We start from the raw sequence: 20234 nt of genomic DNA, 5'->3' as shown, positions 1-20234 counted from the left end.
AGACCTAATCCGGTAAAAGAAGATCCATAGGGAGCATTTGGAAGAAGAGATGGGCCGACGTCAAGGCAAGAATTCGCCCAACAAGCTGAAAAGCAACATGAAGCTACCAGAAACAAGCGACCTCACAACGGGAGGACAAGAACCCCTTAATCAAGAGGAAGGAGAAAAGATTGACTTCATGAAAGTGATTGACACCCTTAAACAGCATGTAAAAAACGCCCTTATAGAAATGGATGAGAAATATAACAGAAAGTTTGAAGAATTGAATAAATCAGTGAATGATACCCTAGAAAACCAAGGAAAAACAATCAAACAGATAATGGAAACAGTTCAAGACCTGAAAACTGAAATAGAGGCAAAGAAGAAAACACAAACAGAGGGCCGTCTGGACATGGAAAATCTAGGTAAACGAATAGAGACTACAGAAACAAGCATAACCAGCAGAATACAAGAGATAGAAGAAAGACTCTCGGATTCTGAAGATACCATAGAGAAAATAAACACACTGATCAAAGAAAACAGCAAGTCCAACAAACTCTCATCACAAAACATTCAGGAAATATGGGACACAATAAAAAGACCAAACCTAAGAATAATAGGAGTAGAAGAAGGAGAAGAAGGGCAGCTCAATGGTCCAGAAAATCTATTTAATAAAATTATAGAAGAAAACTTTCCCAACCTAAGGAAAGATTTTCCTATGAAGGTGCAAGAAGCATACAGAACACCAAATAGGCTGGATCAAAAAAAAACATCCCCTCGCCATATAATTATCAAAACACAAAGCATACAGAATAAGGAAAGAATATTAAGAGCTGCAAAGGAAAAAGGCCAAATTACTTATAAAGGTAAACCTATCAGACTTACACCTGACTTCTCCATGGAAACCATGAAGGCCAGAAGGTCCTGGATAGATGTACTGCAGAAACTGAGAGACCATGGGTGCAAGCCCAGATTACTATACCCAGCCAAGCTTTCATTCACTATAAATGGAGAAAATAAAATTTTCCAGGATAAAAACAAATTTAAACAATACGCAGCCACAAATCCAGCCTTACAGAAAGTAATTGAAGGAAAATCACTAACCAAGGAGTCCAACAATGACCACAATAACTCAGACATCTAGAGACCCTTCAACAACACAAAACAAAGAAGGGAAACACACAAACTCTACGACTAAAAAAAAATGACCGGAGTTAACAACCACTGGTCATTAATATCACTTAATGTCAATGGACTCAACTCACCTATAAAAAGGCACAGGCTAAGAGATTGGATAAGAAAACAGGATCCAACATTCTGCTGTTTACAAGAAACACACCTCAACCACAAAGACAGGCACCTACTCAGAGTAAAGGGCTGGGAAAAGGCCTATCAAGCAAATGGACCTAAGAAACAGGCAGGTGTGGCCATACTAATCTCTAACAAAGTTGACTTTAAACTTAAATCAATCAGAAGAGATGGAGAGGGGCATTTTATACTCATAACAGGAACAGTTCATCAGGATGAAGTCTCAATCCTGAACATCTATGCCCCTAATATAAAAGCACCCACGTACATAAAAGAAACATTGCTAAAATTCAAGGCAGCCATCAAACCGCACACACTAATAGTAGGAGACTTCAACACTCCTCTCTCACCAATGGACAGGTCAATCAGACAGGAACCTACCAGAGAAATAAGAGAATTAGTGGAGGTAATGAATCAAATGGACTTAACAGACATCTATAGAACATTCCATCCAAATAGGAAAGAATATACCTTCTTCTCTGCAGCTCATGGAACCTTCTCGAAAATCGACCACATAGTCGGTAACAAAGCAAACATCCACAGTTACAAAAAAATATTAGTAACCACCTGTGTCTTATCAGATCACCATGGATTAAAGTTAGAATTCAACAATAATGCTACCCCCGGAAAGCATACAAAGTCATGGAAACTGAACAGTCAACTATTGAACCATACCTGGATTAAGGAAGAAATAAAGAAAGAAATTAAAGTCTTCCTGGAATTCAATGAAAATAAAGAAACAACATACTCAAACTTATGGGACACTATGAAAGCAGTCCTAAGAGGAAAGTTCATAGCACTAAGTGCCCACTTAAAGAAAACAGAGAAAGCTCACATTGGAGACTTAACAGCCCACCTGAAAGCTCTAGAAAAAAAAGAAGCAGACTCACCTAGGAGGAGTAGAAGACTGGAAATAATCAAAATGAGGGCTGAAATCAACAAAATAGAAACACAGAAAACAATACAAAAAATCAATGAAACAAAAAGCTGGTTCCTGGAGAAAATCAACAAGATTGACAAACCACTATCCAAGCTAATCAAACGGCAGAGAGAGAATTTGCAAATTAATGAGAAAAGAAATGAAAAGGGGGACATAACCACAGACACAGAGGAAATTCAGAGAATCATTAGATCTTACTACAAAAGCCTATATGCCACAAAATTGGAAAATGTAAAGGAAATGGATACTTTTTTAGATAAATATCATATACCAAAGTTAAATCAGGACCTGGTGAACAATCTAAATAGACCTGTTAGTCGCGAAGAATTAGAAGAGGTTATCAAAAACCTCCCTACCAAAAAAAGCCCAGGACCAGATGGTTTCAATGCGGAATTCTACCAGATCTTCCAAGAAGATCTAATACCTATACTCCTTAATGTATTCCACAAGATAGAAACAGAAGGGTCATTACCAAATTCCTTTTATGAAGCCACAATTACTCTGATACCAAAACCACTCAAAGACTCAACCAGGAAAGAGAACTACAGGCCAATCTCACTCATGAATATCGACGCAAAAATCCTCAACAAAATACTGGCAAATCGAATCCAAGAACACATCCGAAAAATTATCCATTATGATCAAGTAGGCTTCATTCCTCAGATGCAGGGCTGGTTCAACATACGAAAATCTATCAATGTAATCCAGCATATAAATAAACTGAAAGAAAAAAACCATATGATCATTTCATTAGATGCTGAAAAAGCATTTGACAAAATTCAACATCCATTTATGTTAAAAGTCTTGGAGAGATTAGGGATACAAGGGTCATACCTAAATATAATAAAAGCTATATACAGCAAGCCGACAGCTAACATCAAATTAAACGGAGAGAAACTCAAAGCCATCCCACTTAACTCAGGAACACGGCAAGGCTGTCCACTCTCGCCATACCTCTTCAATATAGTGCTTGAAGTTCTAGCAATAGCAATAAGACAACATAATGGAATCAAGGGGATTCGAATTGGAAAGGAAGAAGTTAAACTTTCGTTATTTGCAGATGATATGATAGTGTACATAAGCAACCCCAAAAACTCCACCAAAGAACTCCTACAGCTGATAAACAGCTTTAGTAATGTGGCAGGATACAAGATCAACTCCAAAAAATCAGTCGCCCTCTTATACACAAAGGATATGGAAGCAGAGAGGGAAATCAGAGAAGCTTCACCATTCACAATAGCCAAAAACAGCATAAAATATCTTGGGGTACATCTAACCAAGGAAGTGAAAGATCTATTTGACAAGAACTTTAAGGCATTGAAGAAAGAAATTGAAGAGGATACCAAAAAATGGATGGACCTCCCTTGCTCTTGGATTGGGAGGATCAACATAGTAAAAATGGCAATTCTACCAAAGGCTATTTATAGATTCAATGCAATCCCCATCAAGATCCCATCAAAATTCTTCACAGATCTGGAGAGGACAATAATCAACTTTATATGGAAAAACAAAAAACCCAGGATAGCCAAAACAATCCTATACAATAAAGGATCTTCTGGAGGCATTACCATCCCTGACTTCAAACTCTATTACAGAGCTACAGTAATGAAAACAGTGTGGTACTGGCATAAAAACAGAGAAGTCGACCAATGGAATCGTATAGAAGACCCGGATTTTATCCCACAAACCTATGAACACCTGATTTTCGATAAAGGAGCTAAAAGTATAAAATGGAAGAAAGAAAGCATCTTCAACAAATGGTGCTGGCACAACTGGATGTCATCTTGTAGAAGAATGAAAATAGACCCTTATCTATCACCGTGCACAAAACTCAAGTCCAAATGGATTAAAGACCTCAATATCAGCCCGAACACACTGAACCTGATAGAAGAGAAAGTGGGAAGTACCCTACAGGAGCTGGGCACAGGAGATCGCTTCCTATGTATAACCCCAGAAGCACAGACATTAAGGGCAACATTGAATAAATGGGACCTACTTAAACTGAGAAGCTTCTGTAAAGCAAAGGACATAGTCAATAAGACACAAAGGCAACCTACTGATTGGGAGAAGATCTTCACCAACCCCACAACAGACAAAGGTCTGATCTCCAAAATATATAAAGAACTCAAGAAACTAGACTTTAAAATGCTAATTAACCCAATTAAAAAATGGGGCACTGAACTGAACAGAGAATTCTCAGCAGAGGAAGTTCAAATGGCCAAAAGACACTTAAAGTCGTGCTCAACTTCCTTAGCAATCAGGGAAATGCAAATCAAAACAACTTTGAGATATCATCTTACACCTGTCAGAATGGCTAAAGTCAAAAACACCAAGGATAACCTTTGCTGGAGAGGCTGTGGAGGAACGGGTACCCTCATCCATTGCTGGTGGGAATGCCATCTTGTGCAACCACTGTGGAAGTCAGTGTTTCGGTTTCTCAGGAAATTCGGGATCAACTTACCCCTGGACCCAGCAATACCACTCCTGGGAATATACCCAAGAGATGCTCTATCATATGACAAAAGCATTTGTTCAACTATGTTCATAACAGTATTATTTGTAATAGCCAGAACCTGGAAACAACCTAGATGCCCTTCAATGGAAGAATGGATGAAGAAAGTATGGAATATATACACGCTAGAGTACTACGCTGCGGTAAAAAACAATGACTTCTCGAATTTTGCAGGCAAATGGATGGAAATAGAAAACACTATCCTGAGTGAGGTGTCCCAGACCCAAAAAGATGAACATGGGATGTACTCGCTCATAATTGGTTTCTAGCCATAAATTAGGGCCACGGAGTCTACAATAGGTGAACCTAAAGAAGCTAAGTAAGAAGGTGAACCCAAGGAAAAACATATAGTTATCCTCTTGGCTAAGGGAAGTAGACCCAATTGCCGGGGAGAAAATTAGGATCTTGGGGGTGGGGTGGGATGGGGGTAAGGGGAGATGGGGAGAGAAAAGGTAGAAGGGAAGGAGGGGGGATTTGGGGAATCAGGAGAATTGGGATAAAGGAAAGGTGGATAGGGGAGCACGGAACCACAATTCTTAGTTAAGGGAACCACTTTAGGGTGAGCAAGAGATTTGACCCTAGAGGGGCTCCCAAGTGCCCAACATGAGGTTCCCAGTTAGTTCCTTGGGTAGCTGAGGATTAGGAACCTGAAATGACCCTATCCGAGAGCAATACTGACGAATATCTTGCATATCATCATAGAACCTTCATCTGGTGATGGATGGAGACAGAGACAGAGACCCACACTGGAGCACTGGACTGAGCTCCCAAGGTCCCAATGAGGAGCAGAAGGAGGGAGAACATGAGCAAAGAAGTCGGGACCACGAGGCGTGCACCCACCCACTGAGACAGTGGAGCTGATCTACTGGGAGCTCACCAAGGCCAGCTGGACTGTGACCAAAAAAGCATGGGATAAAACCGGACTCTCTGAACATGGCGAACAATGAGGGCTGATGAGACGCCAAGGACAATGGCACGGGGTTTTGATCCTACTTAATGTGCTGGCTTTGTGGAAGCCTAGCCAGTTTGGATGTTTACCTTCCTAGATATGGACGGAGGGGGGAGGACCTAGGACTTACCACAGGGCAGGGAACCTGGACTGCTCTGTGGACTGGAGAGGGAGGGGGAGAGGAGTGGGGGGAGGGGTAGAAGGGTGGGAGGAGGGGGAGAAGGGTGGGAGGAGGGGGAGGGAAATGGGAGGCTGGGAGGAGGTGGAAACTTGTTTTTTGTTTATGTTTTTTTTTTCTTCTTTTCTTAATAAAAAAAATTATTAAAAAAAAATAAAAATAAATAAATAAATACATTAAATAAATAAATAAATAAATAAATAAACAAAATAAAGGCTCATGAACTAGGAAGAATGTGAACTGGGAGCAGTGTGTGTGAGCAGCTCATGTCCTCTTACTTTTACAGGTCTCCTGTCATCACTGAACCAAGCAGAACACTGTGCTCTTCATTGCAGTGGATAAGTAGTTTTCTGATCCATTCCAGGAAGTGCTCTGGGGGAATTCCCAAATATTTTCAGACAAAAGTCTATTTACCAATTTCTTATCTGGCCAGGAATAAAACTTGTGATTTACCTGTAGATAAATCATAGCTGGTTCTCTAAGTTTCCATTGAGAAGATGAAATCTTTGAAAAGGAATGTATCCCTCTAATGTGTAAGAAAAATACATAGAAGAAACAAGTATCTCACAAAGAAGGGGAGTTCTTGGGAATTAAGTCTTACCCCTATTCTGAAGTTAGAAAGTCATGAGTGAATTCAGGTTATCCCACTTAAATGGTCCTGGGTTGTTTATATAAAACCTTTCTATACCTGAGTTTCCTCCTTTAGAAAGAAGAACTAATATCACCTGGGGGCAGGAGGAGCAAAAGTACAATGTGAGCTCTGTGAATCAGGAAACAAAGTGTTTAGAGAAGCATCATGGCATATGAGAATGCTACAGAAGAAATGCTATAGATAGTAGTGACTTAAAAATATGGACTGTTCTATGGTGATATGCAAGATATTCATCAGTATGGCTATAGGATAAGTCATCTGGCTATGGATGGAGACAGAGACCCACATTGAAGCACCGGACTGAGCTCCCAAGGTCCAAATGAAAAGCAGAAGGAGGGAGAACATGAGCAAGGAAGTCAGGACCAAGAGGGGTGCACCCACCCACTGTGATAGTGGGGCTGATCTATTGGGAGCTCACCAAGGCCAGCTGGACTGGGACTGAATAAGCATGGGATAAAACCGGACTCTCTGAACATGGCGGACAATGAGGGCTGATGAGAAGCCAAGGACAATGGCACTGGGTTTTGATCCTACTGCATGTACTGGCTTTGTGGGAGCCTAGCCTGTTTGGATGCTCACCTTCCTAGCCCTGGATGGAGGGGGGAGGACCTTGGACTTCCCACAGGGTAGGGTACCCTGACATCTCTTAGGACTGGAGAGTGAGGGGGAGAGGAAGGGGGAAAGTGGGAGGGAAATGGGAGGATGGGAGGAGGTGGAAAATTTTAATAAATAAATAAATAAAAAGAAAATGCGGTATATTTACATATTGAAATACTACTACACAGCTATTAAGAAAAATGAAATTATGAAGTTCATACATAAATGCAAACAAGTATTCACAGTCGGGTAAACAGACCCAGAAAGCAAGTATTTAATGTTTTCTCTCATTTTGGGGTGTTCCTGTGAATCTTTAGATATATTTGTTCCATTTGGAATATCTATAGACATCAGGGACATAGTAAGGAGCCACAAGGGCTGGGAATGGAGAATTCAATGGAGAGGAAACAGAATGGAATGCAGTAGTATAAGTGTTTGAGGGGGTTTCATAGACTAGAACAGATTAAAGTGAAGTAAGGGGTGGGATGGCAGGGCAGAGAACGGAATACAGGGAGGGGTAAATAACACCAGAGAAGGTCATGCAGAATTTTACCTAATACTGTAATGAGGGTGTGTGAGAGTTAAAATGGAGTTATCTTATAATGGGATGAAAACCATACTATACACCACAAGCTAATAAATAAAAAGCTCATAGCCAGGAACGGGTTAACTCCTTTGGGGTTGTTGACCAATGAGGTCCCATAGAATCCCAAACATTACAGATTATTGCAAATCCGACTGGTTATCCTCTGGAACAGTAATAATATTGCTGAAAATATGATTTACTCAGCCACAAAACATGAAGATAAAAAGCTGGTACTGGTATTGACCTGGTAGCTTCATTCCTACTGGCTGGATTTCATGTTCCTAGAGGGCACTATACATGCTACCAGAGAAGAAAAGTCACTGTCAATCTCACACCAGTGTTACACCTGCAGTTATCATTACAATTGGCCTGTCAAGACATGACCACTGCTGCAACAATGGCATGAACATCATAGGTATAATCAACCACTTTCTACTGGGATTTAAGTACTATTCCACCATTATTAGACCAAGAACCTATAACTAGATAGGTCATAGGCCATAGGGGAGAAGTAACTACTATTATTATGCTAAATGTACATAGTATTAAACCAACTCTAAATGACTTATCATATATATATATGTGTATATATATTAAAATATATATAGGGGGAAAGAGAGAGAGAGAGAGAGAGAGAGAGAAATTAATACAACTCTCAACCCTAATCAGAGATGTTTCTATTTTCAATAGTTGGTAATTAACACAAGACTCACAACTGACCAAGATGCAATTTAGAGACTATAGACTTGCTCAGCCCTAGATGGAATATCACCTCTTCTTTTCCCAAAGCTCATGAATAACAACATAAGAAAAGATAGAAAGACTGTAAGAGCCAGAAATAGTAGATGGATATAAGGAAACAGTGCCCTCTGGACCACAGGAATGTAGCTGAACATACGAACTCAGTGATTGTGACAGCATGCACAAGCCCCATGTAAGTTTAAGCTAGAACAAAGCCCATCTTGAAGATGGAAGATAGTCACAAAATTCAACCACTAGCTGAGGAGCTGTTGCCAATTGATAGCTGCTAGAACAGGAAGAGTCAGTTTCTTTAACAGTGCTGCTCCTGGTAAGTCAGCTATTCTCCAAGGAGGCCACATATCCAACAATATTTCAGCAGCACAAATTGGAATTGATGGTTGAAAAAAATGATGCAAATTTGACTGGGCGGGGAAATAGGAATGAATCTGGGATGATTGGGGGAATGATTATGAACAAAATACATTGTATGACTGCTTCAAAGAATTATTTTTTAAAGACTAAGACATATAGTACATGACAGAAATTAAATGCAAAGAGATTCTGAGATATCAAATAATAAGATAAAGGTTATTCTATAATGGTAGATAAAGTGGATTATAAACGCTAGGTTATATTTATAGATGTTGCTAAACTGCATGAGATATTCTAAGTTAAGAAAAGAGAGCTACTAACAGCATAAAAACTAGAAGTGTAAAGTCTGCAGAGGTCTTGTGCAGTCAATAAGGATGGACATTTTCTGAACATGGCTTTGGAAAGAATATTCTAAAAGTAGCAATTACTAAATAAACTGAAGGACCAAAGCAGATATAGAGACATTCTGGAGAAAGTGGCATAAAACATAGTAATAAGGCCCTAAAATGCTGAAAAATGAGTAGAAGGGTCAAATATAGAAGTTAAAGTTTAAGGTGAAAACATCAAGATTTGGTGACCAATTGAATGTGTCAGGCAATGGAGAAGAGAACAAAGAAGTCTTGTTTTATTAATTTTTTTCATTTATTTTACATACAATCCAGTTTCCCCTTTTTCCTCTCCTCCTGTTCCTTCCCATCCCCACCCATCTATGTCCCCATTCACTCCTCCTCCATACAGAGATGTCTTCTAACAAGCTAGAAATTCTTCCTGGAACTCAGCCGTTTCTCAAACTAAGTCAACAGGAAGGACTATCTGTGACCAAATTAGAGGCGAATTCATATATATTATATATTCATATAAATATATAATATTAAACTTATAAAATAAGTATTACTATGCTTGATTTCAAGACTTATTTACCCTAGCATTCATGCCTTTGTAGTATAGTATAAGTTTTATAAATTATGTATGGATGTATATATTATGTATTTATAAAAATTTCTCTACATAATCTAATAATGAAATATAAAGAGCAAAATTACATTGATTAAGAGGAAAATGGAGAAACTGGAGATTTTATTAAGAAATTAAGACAGTCTCAGAAAGTTAAACATAGTATGCTTTGCCTTACTTAGAAATTCTTGATTTTATATAGACATAAAATCATGTATCTATAATATCATGAAAGGAGAAACAAAATTGTCTAGCAGAATGAAGAAAGCTATGGAGAGAGAATATGGTCGAAGTACATTATATCCTTGTATGAAAAGGTCCTAATAAAATGTAGTAGAATGTATAATCACCACGCAATGAAAAGCAGAGAAACTGGTATTCAGTTGGTTTTACAGTAAAATCTAGCATCAGAACCCACAAGAGCACACCCATCATATACTCTTCTCTTTACAAAACTGCAGTATCAGACCTTTGTTTTGGTCTAAATATGGCAAATTTTAGAATAAATTATGGTATCTCATAAAAATATTATCTTTTTTTTCCAGTGACCTGATCTTGCAGCTTCATCTAACCTCGGTTGGTCATACTGTGCTTTCATGGTGCTACCTCGAGGTTCATGTTTCTATTCCATTAAGCTATACTACAATGGCACTGACTTAAGAATAAATGCCTTCAGTCCTAAACGGGATGCCTTTGTTAAACCTCTCCCTTCAAGGCTCAGGAATTTATGTGGGAGAGGAAGCAGAAAGATTCTAAGAACCAGAGGTGGTAGATAAGTCCAAGAAAGCAATATTTTTTTTAAAAAAATTTAAATAAATAAAAATAAAGAACAAATGCCTTGAACTCAAGCAAAGTAATTCACACTTCATTCTTCCTTCTTCAGAATGATCTCAGGTTTTCTACTTCATCTGACTCTTCACAAAAATTTTAGAATAATCTGACCTATATGTTCAAAGACTCTTGTTGATAAATCCCAAAGTCTTTAAAACAAAGTTGTATAAAGATAATTTCCTAGTATGTATATGTATAAGATAGGCCCACTTGAGCTCCTTGCTTACACATCCAACCACCTATTTACAAGTGTCCCTTGGACATCTGCTTTTTAATTAACTTGAGGATATTCACCACATCCTCACATTTATCCTGCAACTTCCTCCCATCTTAGTAAATGATACCAGGATTTAATTAGTTAACTGCTTAAACAGAAAACCTCTGCAAAAAGGATTAAGCATGTTTAACACACACACACACACACACACACACACACACACATCTTTTAGTACCTCATGAAGTTAAATCCAGTATCATAGCCCACAAAAGCACACCCATCAAAAACAAACAAACAAAAAAAAAAAAACAGAAAACATTCCAGGAAACTCCAGCTTCAGGCTCAGGCCTCTGTTTTTGTACAACTGATATATGATACAATCTAGGGGTCCTGATCAGGTTTGTCTTTTCTACTAGGTAAAGAATTAAAAGGAAGGAAAAACCTAAAACCTGAAGTATGATAGATAGCTGCAGAGAAATCTCAAGCACCTCAAACAGAACCAGCAGTTAAAGAAAGGCATTTACTGGAGGTGAGAAAACATACAAAGGCAGCAGACACAGAACAAAGACCCTCTGCCAAGTGGGAGTGGGGTGAAAACCCTGTCTATCCTGTGGGGGGAGGTGCTGGAGGCTTTAAATCCGTTGAAAAACTTTTCCTCCCCTAATTTAGTGTTGGTCAGTTTGTAGAAAGCTGGGGTAGTTGATTAGCCCAGAACTGTGGTGGGACATGTCTTCATCTAGTTTTGAACTCCTTCTTGACCATGCAAAAGCAGAAGATCTGCTGATAGAAAACAAAAGCTTTTGTGTCAAGTCAGAAGGGTGAGGAAGAAGCTGGATATCATGGAACTTTGCCACTTGTATTACCTAGCCTTGGCCCCTCTCCCTATGTTTGCCTACTAGGGAGTTTAGCTAACACCTAGTCTCTCACCTATGTTTTATGTGTAGCATATTTTTGTCCGTATGTACAGGTTGAACCACTATCCCGGAAAAAATACTTACAGGTAAATTTTACTTTCCTCTTCTATTGACAAAGGCTCTATGTTGAGACCATAACTTCATTTAACCCTCATACCAACTGTTTTGTGGATACTAAGGCATATCAAATTTTTGGGAAAGGTAGGTGGAGCAATGGGAGAAAGGGTGCACAACTATGGCTAATGATTCTACCACTCAAGAATCCAATAGATTTGGTTCCAGAAATCAAGCACACTTACTTTTTTACTTTGAGGAAACCTAATGTTCAACAGTCTTACTTTGTTGTATCCCCTTTTCTCTCTCTCTCTCCCTCCCTCACTCCCTTCCTCTCCTTTTTCCTCTCCCTCTCCTTCTCCCTCTCCCCCTCCCTCTCCTATTCTCCTAACTAAAATATTGCCCCCATCAGGTACTATGGTTTGTCTTTAATCCTGTCTCCTCTAAAGCCTAGTTTGGGACTATAGCTGACCATGATAGTATTCTAAAGACCAAGGTAGGGGAATCCAAAATTTACAGCAAGCCTAGGCTACATGGTGAGACAATCTTCACACACACACACACACACACACACACGCCAATTGTCTCTGGCTATACTCAATGATCCATGATATTTACCGAATTAATACATTGAGCTAGACTAGTGTTCCCTCCAATCCAAACTAGCCTACTTAAAAATACCTCTGAAATGATTTCTTACATTAAAAAAAATCCTTCAAGGAAAAAAAAATACTGAAAAAGAATAGAACACGGCTACTTTGCTTTTAAGTCATTCAGATGAATACTTTTTAACCATTTCCCCCTGTTGTGGCAAAGATAATAGATATGTCGCCAACATTTATTCAATGTGAAGTAGAAAAGTGGGTCTAACCTTCGGCTGTTTTCCCTTGGAAGTCGTTGCTCTCCGGCTATCTGAACCACAGTGTTCTCCCAAGGTTTTGGATCTACTACTTCCCCCACATTCTCCTCTCACGATTGACGGACGCATTTTTCTGCTGCAGCATCTATGAGTCACTAGGGGAATGTTTTGAGGGTTTTTTTCTAGCTCTAAGCAGAGACCTTTGATCACAAGAAAGACAAAGAATGGAAGTAGGGGTGATTTCTCACTCTTCTGCCGGCTTCGGGGAAGTCTGCGGTACTGGCTCACGGCATACTCCAGCAAACAGGGGTCCGTCTTACAAGGTACTCATGTCTTCCAGGAGTCCGTCTCCCCCGCAATCTGTTCTGAGGCGGTTTGGCAGGAGTCCGCCAACAGTATGGGGAGAGCTCAGTCGCGCATGGCTCCCGCCACAAGCGCAAGCATTCTTTGATGCCATAATCACGCATCTTTTTTTTTTTTCCTAACAAAACGAAGTACCACGCAGCGGCGGAGCGACGTTGCGGATCTTCGTAAGGCATGAGGCCACCAGCTACAGGTGTGAAAGGCCCGTTCCCTCCCAGCACGTTTCCGGTGGGCGGAGGAAGCGGCCTGCGCGCAGCTTCGCGCCTGCGTCAGAGGTCCCGCGCTTGCGCAGGGCAGCCTTCCTGCTCTGGTAGCACGCAGGCGCAGAGGAGCAGCTTGGGGCCATGGCGGCGGTGGGCACGCTGAGGGGTTTGGCAGTGGCTGGCGGAGGCGAGAGCAGCGATAGTGAGGATGACGGCTGGGATATTGGGTATCTGGACCGGTCGTCTCAGGTAGTGGAAGAGGCACCGCCTCGACGGCCCCTAATTTGGGCCTCCCCTGGCTTTTGAAAAAGAGGCCCAGACCCACGACCCCCTTGTTTCCTCATGCCCACCCAGTTCCCTAACTTTCTCCCAGGATTTTTTTTTTTTTTTTCGAGACAGGGGATTTTGAATTGCGCGTGTTTCGGGTTACTAAGCAAACTGGCAAAGTGTTCCCATGTTCGCCAACTGCTGCTTTCTTCAGTGGTATCCTTTAGGCCTCAGACATAGTGCTTTGCTTGGATTTGGCTCGTCGTTGCCTGTTCCCTTTAAATCCATTTTACACATGGACTCTTCACGCATTTTATTTGCCCGCCAAAGCGAAACAACCCTATGTACTTCGTTCTTTCCTGATGTCATGGGAATGAAAATGTACATAACGAGAACTTTAACTTCCTGCTCTTTTAGAAATTAAAGAGGATGTTACCAGTTGAAGAGAAGAACGAAACTTTTAAGAAAGCGCTGACCACTGGCGACATTTCCTTGGTGAAGGAACTCCTAGACTCTGGTGAGAGCCAAGAAATATTATCAAGCAAACAGAGTTGTCTAAGTTCACTAGACTGCCTTATTTTTAAAGTTTGTGCTGTTTTCCTAATGAGTGTTAGTGTATCCATTGTATTATTGGTGCCTTAGTTGACTTTTTCTCTACCTGACCTATTTTCTTCAACTCCCCTCTTATTTGGAACGTGCTGCCAATTACTTACCATTGGTTCTTGCACCTTCTTTAAGAGACAAGTTCTGACTAATCCAACCCCACCTTGATTGTCTTTTTTTAACTATTTACTTGGCTTTCATATGCTTCTTAAGATCTCTTTCAAGTTCTGTTTCCATCTGTGTTTTGTTACATTTTGGTGGATATTACCTGAGTTCAATATCAGAATGAATATCTGTATCCATATTTCTTCTAGTTTCATGGCCTATTCAGTCTGATCCCTTGGGGAGGTCACTTAAGCATTCAGGGCATCAGTTTCTTTATGTAAAGTGTAATTTTATCCTGGGTCCCATAATGCTTTCTGATAACTTTAAAATTACTTCCACATGAAAATTAAGTTGTTGACTCTAATGGTTGAAATTATGCAAGGATTAACAACTGTTAAACAGCTATAAGATACAAAATACACACACAGCATGAGAAGTCATGAACAGCAAGTGTTTTTCTTCTTTGCTAGAGACAATATATCATTTACTGAAAGTACATTATTGGGAAACAAGATCATGTGTTATTACTGTCCATGACACTTGATGGCTCTGTAATATTAAATCAGCTGTCAGAGTTTTATAAGCTCCAGTTTCCCCATTTTTAAAAGGATCTCAACATTCTACCCAAGGTTATTGGAAATAAAATAAGTCAATATGTAAATAACAGATTAGAATACATAGCTTTCATGTTACTCTTAGCTTAAGAGTTATAAACAAAATATAAATTTGTTTTTGTAACAGATGAGGAAGTTCTGTCTTACTTGTGAACAAACACTGGACCTTGTTACTCACTTGAAGTTCAATACGACTTCAATAAGGAAATAAAGAGGACTGGATATATATTATGAATGTATGGATAGAGAGCATAGTAATAATGGGGTAGAATAGGCAGAAGTTTTAGAGAAGAGAGTTTGTCCTCAGAATAGCAGGACAGGTGTTGTTGAAGTTGATAGAACATGATGTATCAGGATTTAATATGATTGGTGGCAAGTTGGGGCTTTTCAGCCTCTTGAAAAGAGCCTGAGGCTATGTAAGTATTTGATTAGCCATTTGAAATTTTTCTTTAATTACAAAACCATTTAAAACTCATTTTAAAAAGCCAATAATAAATGTATAAGGAGAAAGGTATTTTTCTATTGCTTCTACAAAATAAGTATTTGAGTTGATAATCAGTAAGAATTTTTATTCCAAAAGTCAACATTTACTTTTCTTTTATTATACTTTTCTTTCTATCTTTGATACCACGGTTTTGGTAACAACTGCCAAAGAAAAGAATAACAACTAAAAGAAAATAATGATTGTAAGTCTGAACTCATTTTCTGATTATTGCAGTGGTTTAGAGGGGGGAAAATGTTAGCAAGAACAAATTCAAGCCCCCCCATAAAGTTTGGCATTTCCCCAATAATTACCATATACATTATGACAATTGGAGATTTTACTTCTATAGTCTTCAGTGACTTATTGCTTCAACATGAGAAAAAAAATGAGCCCCTCAGAGCATTTTCTCAGTGATGACTTTTATCTTTCTAAGTAGAATGCTGTAACTAAGGACCATAAAAATCTGTGAATTATAAAATATTAAAGCCAGTACTGTTGGCCATACAATTTTCTTTGAAATAGAAAAACATTCTCTTTTCTGAAATTGACAGGTACTTAATTGTTAATTATTATTACTAATTTTAATTTTATATGTATGAATGTTTTTCCTGAATATATGTCTGTAAACCGTGTGTGTGCCTGGTGCTAGGAAAGGGTATTGGATCCATTGGAACTGGAGTTATAGACAGTTATGAGTCACCACATGGGTGATGAGATGAGATTCCAAGTTCTCTGGAAAAACACACTTAACACTGAGCCATTCCTCCAGCCTTTCCACCATGCAAGTGTCAATAAAAAATTACCCTTTACTCTTAATCTCTTTAAAGGAAGAGGTTTATATTAATTTAATGGGTTGGGTTCATTGCCTTATTGTATCTTTATCCTTGTTACACACACAGCTTCTATATTCCTTAATCCTAGGTTAGTTCAACCTTTTTTGTTTCCTTGCGTCACATTGCTAAGCCAGTATTATTGAGGAAATTCTTTTTTTTTTTTTTTTTTTTTTTTTTTTTTGGTTTTTTGAGACATGGTTTCTCTGTGGTTTTGGAGCCTGTCCTGGAACTAGCTCTTGTAGACCAGGCTGGCCTCGAACTCACAGAGATCCTCCTGCCTCTGCCTCCTGAGTGCTGGGATTAAAGGCGTGCGCCACCACCGCCCGGCTATTGAGGAAATTCTTATTATTAAGTCAAGGGATTTGTAACATTAATGATTTGTAGATTTTACCATTGTCCTTTCTTGCCAGTTATTACCTGTCTCTGTCACATTCTAAATATGATTTACTATATAATGTGTGTGGGTGTTTTATCTACATGTTTGTATAGCACATTCTGCCATAGAGGCCAGAAAAGGGCATAGATACCATGGAACTTGAGTTAAATATAGTTATGAGCTGCCATGTGGGTGGTGGGAATCGAACAAGGTCCTCCTTATCCCTCTCTCCAGCCCTGTCTCTACTAAATAGTGACGAATTTAGACTTTATTTTATATTCAAGGCCTGATGTTTTCATACCTCTCATTATTCTGGTTCTCTCCTTGTTATTCATTTTTCTAAAGTAAAACTTGATATTAATATTTTGCTTGTTCTTTTAATCAAACTTCCTCAAAGTAACTTTAATTTGTATGATGCTATCTTTCAATTTCCTTTTGTTTTCTGTCCTATTCCTTTCTCTTGCCTGTTCTTGGTTTTGTTGTTTTCCTATATACTTCCAGCTTCCTAATGGTCTTGTTGCCTCCTGTCCCATTCTCAACACTAGTATGTTGTGTTTATAAGATAGATATGATATGATATAATATGATCCTTGGATTACACATTGGAGTCTGCATTTCTCAGAAGAACTTTGGTGATCCAACCCTAACTTGAAGTCTTGCTTTATCAATTTACCCATGGGTTTGGTGTTGGCAAGAAGTTAAAGATGTCTTGAGGGTGTGCATGGTATAGCAGCCATAGAGATGTATGATACTGCTTAAATCTTCCTCCATACCACACTGAAAGAGATGGCATGGAAATCCCTATCATATTGTAGATACTGTATTTATAATGTAGTAAACATTGTTCTTATCGGGTCTCATAAAGCATGGTGCCACCGTAAAACTGAAGGTAGGAAATTTTAGTAATACCAATACAAGAATTTTTTGAAGCCTTTCTTATAAAGAAATGTTCTTCCATAATAAATTACGTATGTCCATATAAGTTTACATCTACTAAAGTAATAGTGAGGGGTTTTATTTGTCTTTCTTTAGATTGTGGGCCTTTGAAAATTTTGTTTTTTTGGGGGGCGGGATGAAAGATGACTCATATTAAGAGCATTTGCTGCTCTTGCAGAAGACTGAGATTTGGTTCTGTACATCACTAAGGTGGCTGACAACAGTGTGTAACCCCATCCCAGTTTTTGGAGTTTGGAGTACTGATGCCCTCTTCTGTCCTCTGTGGAAACTACACACCAGTGGTGCATATATATTCATTCAGGCCAAGGTTCATATGTATACAATTTAAAAATAAGTCTTGTCGGACTGGAGAGATGACTCAGCAATTAAGAGCACTGGCTGTTCTCCCAGAGGACTTGGGTTCAATTCCTAACATCCACATGGCAGCTAACAACTGCCTATACTCCAGCTCAAAGTAATCTGACATCCTCATACAGATATGAATGCAGACAAAACACAAATTCACATATAGATGGGGAGGTAGGTAGGTGATAAACAAGACAGACAGACAGATCATTAAAACAAATTTGTCTCTACATCGACAGGCATTAATGTGGATTCCAGCTTCCGGTATGGATGGACCCCTCTTATGTATGCATCTAGTGTGGCCAATGTAGAGATGGTTCGCTTTCTTTTGGACAGAGGTGCTAATGCAAGCTTTGATAAGGGTAAGATGCTTGAGAAAATTTGACTTTGCTTTGTATTGTGACTCTTCGATTTCCATGCAAGAGTTAGACTAAATGAGAAATTAAAGTATTTAAGCAAAAATCTACTAGTTATATTTTATAAAAAATAGGAAAATTCAAATGTAAAGCATACATTTTTAAAACTATCTCAAAGAAGATAGGTTAACAACCTATTTTTGTTATCCTAATAACAGTTATATTTTTATGTACTTTTAAATAATATGGTAGATGATTTTGGTTGTTTTTAAATAAAAGCACACTGAAAGGAATATCAAAAGGCCGATAATTTTTTTGAAAAATTACTTAAATTTTTTTATATGCTTGAAAATTGAATTATTCAAACCTTACGAGACCTGGATAGAGGTGGGCAGTCCTTGGGCTTCCCACAGGTCAGGGAACCCTGATTGCTCTTCGAGCAGATGAGGGAGGGGGACTTGATCGGGGGAGGGGGAGGGAAATGGGAAGCGGTTGTGGGGACGAGGCAGAAATCCTTAATAAATAAATAAATAAAAAGAAAATTGAATTATATTAAAGCTGTCTCATAGTTTATTAAAGCTATGTTTTCTTGTTATTCAACAACTTCCTTTTAGTGCTGGGAGTCCATTCTAAAGAGCAAGAGTGTATATGTAAATCCAGTTTGCTACATTAAAGCAGTAATTACATTGTATTAAGATGTTTCTAATAGACATTTGAATTTATTTCATATTTTAGGTATAAGTTATGTTTCAGGATTAATTTTCACATTTTTGATCTACATGAGCTGCTTACAAAACTATTTCTACAGTCTATATATTTTAAAGAAATTTCTCTCTAGGTTGCATTCTTGCTGAGGTTTCGCTTTGCATTATGTCATTTGAAAACATCATTCAATGAAAGCCATATTTAAGAAGGAAAGTTTCAAAAATATATAGAATAATCTGTTCAAAAAACATGGTTTTCCCTTTTATCAGAGAAGTACTTTTTGTTGTAAGGCATTTTGTATTTTTACAATATGTACACATAAATTTCTCTGTATCTACAATAACCCCATTCAGTAGGGAGTCCAGTTATTAATTTCTTCACTATTAATTGGTTCTAGCAAAATATTAAGGCATCCTCATAATGACATATAAATGATAATACTGGATCAGATATAATTATGGCTTGTCTGTATTGAGTCATTAATGTAAAGAATGGCTCTGATGTCCTATTTCATTTCTAGTATTTGAAAAGGGTTTTTGTTGTGGTGTTGTTATTTGTCTTTAATCATCCTTGATCTCCACCACTTTTAGAAAACAGGATGAATTCATAGAGTAGAAATGACTATTTAAAAAAAAAAAAAACACTGATGGATGCGGGACCAGCAAGATGGCATAGCAGACAAAGGCACTTGCTGCCAAGCCATGCTTGATTATGTAAATTTCATCTCTGAAACCATGATGGAAGGAGAGAACCAGTTTCCAGAAATTGTCTTCTGACCTCTTCATCAGTGCAGTTTACAAAAAAATCAAGGATTGTCAAAAGTGACGTAAAACCAGAGACTGTTGTTATTTTCTAATCACAAATTCAGCAAAGTAGTTTTTTTTTTTAATTTTTAAATTAAAACTTCACATGCAGGCTATGTGGATATACAAATTCATTGTTCCTAACCACTTTCTACTCTCTTAAAGAGATGGTAATAAGGGAAGAAAGTTAAGATATGAATTGACATACACTTTAGAGATACAAAAGGCCCATTGCTGAGATGGTGAAGTCTGACTGGAGTGCTAGAGATGGGAAGAGGTTGGGAATTTTAGAGTACAGTAAAAACTTAGCATGGTAAAGAAGGCATTTAGAGACACTTCTAATTTGTGTGAGGATTTCTTTGCTTTTCTTCTCATATAGACAAGTTAACCATCTTGATAACTGCATGCTCTGCCCGTGGCTCAGAGGAACATGTCTTGAAGTGTGTAGAGTTGCTACTTTCACGAAATGCAGATCCAAATGTTGCTTGTAGGTAAGAATCTAATTCTCTGATGAAAACATACTTTATCAGCCTGTTATATTTGATAAAATGAGTTCTTAAAAATCAATAGCATTGTT

The 20234-nt window shown here is 38.4% G+C and overlaps 1 protein-coding gene across 1 annotated transcript in view; it reads left to right on the top strand.

The window, feature by feature from the left end:
• The first annotated feature begins 13350 nt into the window (after positions 1-13350).
• The window catches only part of Asz1 (ankyrin repeat, SAM and basic leucine zipper domain containing 1), a 49678-nt gene continuing 42794 nt past the window's right edge, over positions 13351-20234 (top strand). Inside the window, exons 1-4 of the mRNA XM_041675376.1 lie at positions 13351-13458; positions 13894-13993; positions 18033-18155; positions 20037-20148. Of these exons, the coding sequence (XP_041531310.1) occupies positions 13351-13458; positions 13894-13993; positions 18033-18155; positions 20037-20148 (443 nt within the window). The remainder of the gene's footprint in view (positions 13459-13893; positions 13994-18032; positions 18156-20036; positions 20149-20234) is intronic.

The sequence above is a fragment of the Microtus oregoni genome, unplaced genomic scaffold, assembly GCF_018167655.1.
Source record: "Microtus oregoni isolate MIOR12 unplaced genomic scaffold, Mior012 000026F_ref0000081, whole genome shotgun sequence".
NCBI lineage: Eukaryota > Metazoa > Chordata > Mammalia > Rodentia > Cricetidae > Microtus > Microtus oregoni.
This window is presented reverse-complemented; position numbering and strand designations above follow the sequence as displayed.